This window comes from Nematolebias whitei, chromosome 22 (assembly GCF_014905685.2).
Source record: "Nematolebias whitei isolate Nwh7 chromosome 22, NemWhi1, whole genome shotgun sequence".
NCBI lineage: Eukaryota > Metazoa > Chordata > Actinopteri > Cyprinodontiformes > Rivulidae > Nematolebias > Nematolebias whitei.
In genome coordinates this window covers 1,218,087-1,223,865 of record NC_056519.1, presented here as the reverse complement: position 1 = coordinate 1,223,865, position 5,779 = coordinate 1,218,087, and the positions used below count along the sequence as shown (strand labels likewise).

Here is a 5,779-nt window from a genome sequence, read left to right as displayed (position 1 = left end):
TACAGGTGTGTCAGTGAGTACAGGTGTGTCAGTGAGTACAGATGTGTTTTGAGGAGAGTTTTAAAAATAGAGACTGAGGTGGCCTGTCAAATGTTGATGAGCAGATTGTTCCAGAGTTTAGGGCCCAAACCTGAAAACGCCCGATCTCCTCTGAGCTTCAGCTGGTTTTTGGTACGGCCAAAAGCAGCTGGTCTGATGATCTCAAGGCCAGAGAAGGAGTATAAGGATGAAGGAGGTCAGAGAGGTATGATGGTGCAAGGCCATTAACACACTTGAATGTCAGCAGAAGAATCTTAAAATCAACTCTGACACGCACAGGAAGCCAGTGAAGAGAGGACAGAACTGGAGTAATGTGCTCAAACCTGTGAGTTCCTGTTAGTAGCCGAGCTGCAGCATTTTGGACGAGCTGGAGACGTGAGAGAGAGACCTGACTGACCCCAGCATAAAGTGAGTTACAGTAGTCCCGCCGGGTTGTAATAAATGCATGGACTCATTTTTCAAGGTCGGATCTGGACAGGACAGACTTGAGCTTTGCTATCTGCCTTAACTGAAAGAAGCTTTTTCGAAGAACAGAATTTATCTGCTTATTAAACTTAAAGTCCGAGTCTAAAACTATCCCAAGACTGGTAACAGACTGTTTTAGATATGGCTGAAGGGAGTCCAGGTTTGCAGGATCAGTGACAGTGGCAGAGCTAGGGTTAAACACAATGACCTCAGTCTTCTGATCATTAAAATTCAAAAAGTTCGCAGCCATCCAAGTCTTGATGTCATCAAGACATTTAAAAAAAGGGTGAATGGAGGAGAAACTGTTAGGTGTTAATGACGGATAAATCTGAGAGTCATCAGCATAACAATGAAAGGAAAGACCATGTTTCCTCAGGATTGACCCTAAGGGGAGGAGATACAAAGAAAACAGAAGGGGTCCAAGAATGAAGCCTTGCGAGACCCCGCAGGAAAGAGGCACTGAAGTAGATAGTGTTAGCAAAATTAACACAGAAACTCCTGTCGCTCAGGTATGAATGGAACCATTCTAACCAGTAATCCCAACCCAGTGTTCTAGTCGGGATAAAAGGATACTGTGGTCCACAGTATCAAATGCAGCGGTAAGTTCAAGGAGTACCAGGACCACAGACTGACCAGAGTTATTTGCCCGAAGAATGTCGTTGCAGACCCTAACTAAGGCTGTTTCAGTGCTGGTAGTTTCTTAAAGCCAGACTGAAAGATCTCAAGAATAGAATTTCCACTCAAGAACTAATTTAATTGAGTGAAAACTATTTTCTCCAGGATCTTAGAAAGAAAGGGAAGTTTGGAGATGGGTCTGAAGTTTGAGCAGGTTGAAGTGTCAAGTCCAGGTTTTTTTTGTTAAAGGAGTTACCACTGCATGTTTAAAAGCGTCAGGAACTACACCTGTAGCCATACTGCTGTTTATAATGTCAAGAACAGAGGGTCCAGTGGAGGGAAGGACTTGTTTAAAAAACCATGCAGGGATGGGGTCAGCAGGGGAACCTTAGGGTTTCATATGACCAGTGACATCATTTAGAAATGAGAGGGAACTGGTTCAAACTGGTTAAAGACTGATGTGGAGGGGACAAAGACAGAGGGGTCAGCTGTGGTGTGAGGAATCAGTGACCTGATCGACTCAACCTTTTTAACAAAGAAACTGGCAAAGTCCTCACATGTAACTGCAGAGACCTCCCAGTTGTCAGACTGAGGCACGGTTAAAATGGAGTTAATGGTGTTGAAAAGAACGAGGGGATTGTGGCTGTTTGAGGCCATGATTTGGGAGAAATATTTGTTTTTTTCTGATTTAACAGTGGCCTGGTACTCTTTGTAACAAACTCTTTGTAACTCTTTGTCTTTTGTTGTTTTGCTTTGTTTTTTTTTTTTTTTTGAATGTCCAGAGGACCAGATTTAACTTTTTTAGATTTTTCTACCTGGATTATTGAGCAGCATCAGGATATCTTTGTAACACGTTTTTAGCATGATAAAAGAAACATGAAGTTTGTCCTTCTTCCATTTACATTCGGCTTTCCTGCACTGACGTTTGGCTGCGCGAGTGATCTCATTCATCCGAGGGTGTGGAGTGCGCTTTGGATGCCTAATTTTTAATTGTGCAACTAGGTCAAGCACCTTAGCACAGGTCTCTTGATGTACAGTGAGTAGCTCATGGGTGTTCATGGAAGAGGATTCACAGACTGAGAGAGAGTTTTTAGTAAAAGCAGATGAAAAGAGCGCAGCAGTGGAAGGGTTAAATATTCTACAAGGCCTGGCTGGAGGGGGAGGGGGTTTGGACTCCTTAACAAAATAAGTGTTGAAAGAAATGGGTATGTGGTCAGAGAAAACTGCATCCCCAATTTCTAACTCAGAAACAGATAAGCCAAAGGTTAATACTAAATCCAACCCCTTTGTTCAGTTGGGTGTTCTCAGCGCTCAAGTAGTGGCTGAAAAGAAAGAAGAAGACCCGCACTCTGAGTCGGAGGTGTTGGGCGGGACAATGCACCATTTGGAAGCAGCTCATTGGCTAAGAGCGATGCTAGTGGAACCAGTTTAGAACCAGTTTTTCTAGGCACTTCTTAGTGGCAGATGTTGGTGCCACTGGCCTGTAGTCGATGATGGTGGATGTGTCTGGACTTCTGGGAACTGGTATGATGATGCTGGATTTGAAAATGCGGAGGACTACTGCCTGGGTTGACAGGTTGAAGATGTTTGCATATACTCCAGCTGTTCCCCACAGTCCTTCAGAACTCTGAGAAGAACTCCATCAGGTCCCCCAACCTTGTGGGGGTTCACCTTCTTCAGAGTTTTCAGGACCTGTGTGTGTCACCTGGAAGGCAGTGTCTTTGGGGTCACGGGGTCCCTTGAGGGTGTGTCTGTGTTCAGCTGTCAAACCTGGCAGAGACGTGTTGAGGCTGTCTGGAAGGGTGTCCTCTTGGGGATCTCGACCTTTGACCTCTCCAAGTGACTTTAAGAATCTGTAGGACTCCTGGCAGGGACCAATGCAGACATGTTCCTGTTTTTAGTTTCTACATTCACCTTAGAATCTAGCTGTTTTTGTTACTTTTTTTGCATCTTATTTGTAAAAAAAAACTGTACTCCTCTTTATAACTGTCTATTGTTGTCGCTGTTGTCCATTGTTGTCATCATTCTTTGTTAAAATCAGGTCTCTCCTGTAAATGAGGCCTCGAGGCTCAATGGGATTTACCCGTCTAAATAAAGGTTGTGGTTGTCGTGGTTCTCCTGTAGTTCGTGACAGACTGAATTCTCCGCCACATGCTGCACATGTTTTGGTTGAGGTAGTGGCCTTCAAGCTTTTCTTAATGAGCCCTTTTTGCTGCCCCGATGGACTTCTGCAGGTCTTATCAGGCACTCTTCTACTCCTCTTGGTCTCCTGACTGGAAGGTCTCCTGACTGGAAGACCTCCTGACTGGAAGACCTCCTGACTGGAAGACCTCCTGACTGGAAGACCTCCTGACTGGAAGACCTCCCTCCGCTTTCTGATTTTTGGTTTAACGTCTCCATTAAACCAGGGTTTTTGGTTGGGGAACACCTGCACAGTTCTGGGAGGGGCTGTTTTTTTGATGCCTCAAATCGTGCCCTGTCTAGAACACGGTGTGAGAGATCTTTTTTTATACCGTCTCTCCTCATGTTTTCTTTCCTTTTCTTATCTAAGCAAAATATTATTCTGAATAAGAATAAGAGGCCGCGCTCATTATTTTTAGCCGCAGCTTCGTGCACTCCGCCCATCTTCGGACGACTGTACGTACATGTTCTCGTTGTATCTCGGTGCAATGCCAATAAAGTTTATTCTGATTCTGATAAGGAGTCATTTTTTGTTTTTGCTGCCTTCCAACACTTGGATTTGTACATCACCCCATTATGCACCATCAGAAACGGATAAGACCAGTGAGGTCACACATGGTCACCCCACTGATGCACTCTGATGGGCCGTGCCCCCCCCCAGATGTGAAGACGGAGCCAAGTCTAGCGTAACAAGCGTTTATATTAAACTCTATAAACTTTATTTTAACTCTATAAACTTTATTTTAACTCTATAAACTTTATTTTAACTGTATAAAGTGTAAGTCACTTTTAAAGGTGGGTTCTCCAGTCCTGGTCCTGGATTGGCCCTTCAGTGTTTCAGCAGAATCTTTGCAGGTCTCTGGAGGAAACTTCTGGATATCTTTAACGATGACGTCATAGAAAGGTCTTCTCAGAGATTCAGTTCTGGATCCTTGTGGGCTACAAAGATCCAGTTTGTTCCTGATATTTCAAAGTGTTCAGCAGTTGTGAACAAATTTAATTAAAATAAAACAAATTATTTAAAAGATAAATGAAGACGAATCTCAGCTTATCCCCCAGGGGTCATGTGACTGGAATCATGCCAAGTCAGGCGGAGGAAAGTCCAGCTGTGGACAGGGCTGGGAAACTTTTCCTGAACGTGGACACCTGGGACACCAACGTCCTTCTGTTGTTCACTTCCTGTTTCTGACTGACGCAGGAAGAGTCAGCTGGGCTAGACTTCTGTAGCTCTTAGCTAAACTTTAGCTAACATGTGCAGCTAAAGTTTAACTAATGCTAAACTTTAGCTGCACATGTTAGCTAAAGTTTTACTAATAATAAACTTTAGCTGCGCGGGTTAGCTAAAGTTTAACTAACCTTCAGAGGACCACAGCCGTACACGATCAGATCTTTATTGATAATCTGATTATTGGACGACCACTAAACTCAGATTCTCTGACTCGTTTGTTTCTTCTCTTCCAGTCAATCCAGTCTGAATGCCAAACTGGAGGAGAAGCTTCCTCTGAACTGCAACCAGCCGTACCTCACCTCCGCCATCATCAGCAGACCCAGGCCCCTGGGGGCCACGCCCGAGGGCAACGAATCAGTCCGTTCCACCGATGACTACCAGGCTAGCCTGGTCCGGGTGTCGTCTCTCTGAACCTTCCTCCTTCCTGTAGTCCAGCTGCTCTGGAGGATAACCAACTGTTGACCGTGTGGCGCCGGCTGATCGGATCAATTGGGCTTTATGATGGTTACCTAAACGTCTTGTCATGGAGGATCAGGACCGTCTGTAAACACTGGTACTGACTACATCCTGGACCTTTTTTTGTTTTGGGAGGAGTTTTATTCCATCGTCCAGGGAGACATTACGACCGTAGCTGCTCAGCTAACAGCTAAAGGCTAACGGTCTTAGCATCAGTTTCTTCACTCTGCATGTTTAAATTTGGTGTTTAAAGCACAAATAGTTTTATTTATTCTGGGAGAAGTTCATGTTTAGTTCAGATCTTAGATCTTAGAAGAGCACAAAGACTGCTGATGTAACGCTAACGTCCGTCTGATGGGGAATCATTTATGAATTGATGATCTGTCACACCGAAGAACTTCTGCATGTTCTAAAGTCAAAAGATTGTATTCACTGATGGTTTACTGCTCCGTCCAATCTGCTGCGTCTCTGTCCTCACGATCTTTGTCCAATCTGCTGTGTCTCTGTCCTCATTGGTCTCTGTCCAATCTGCTGCGTCTCTGTCCTCATTGGTCTCTGTCCAATCTGCTGCGTCTCTGTCCTCACGATCTCTGTCCAATCTGCTGTGTCTCTGTCCTCATCGGTCTTTGTCCAATCTGCTGTGTCTCTGTCCTCACGATCTCTGTCCAATCTGCTGCGTCTCTGTCCTCAAGATCTCTGTCCAATCTGCAGCGTCTCTGTCCTCACGATCTCCGTCCAATCTGCTGTGTCTCTGTCCTCATTGGTCTCTGTCCAATCTGCTGCGTCTCTGTCCTC

At 44.8% G+C, this 5,779-nt stretch overlaps 1 protein-coding gene across 2 annotated transcripts in view; it reads left to right on the top strand.

Annotated features, from left to right (window-relative positions):
* kcnd2 (potassium voltage-gated channel, Shal-related subfamily, member 2) overlaps nt 1-4,939 on the top strand; it is an 18,021-nt gene extending 13,082 nt beyond the window's left edge. For both annotated transcript variants that reach the window (XM_037695615.1, XM_037695614.1), the window contains exon 5: nt 4,762-4,939. In XM_037695615.1, coding sequence (XP_037551543.1) covers nt 4,762-4,939 — 178 coding nt within the window. The remainder of the gene's footprint in view (nt 1-4,761) is intronic.
* Nucleotides 4,940-5,779: the final 840 nt, after the last annotated feature.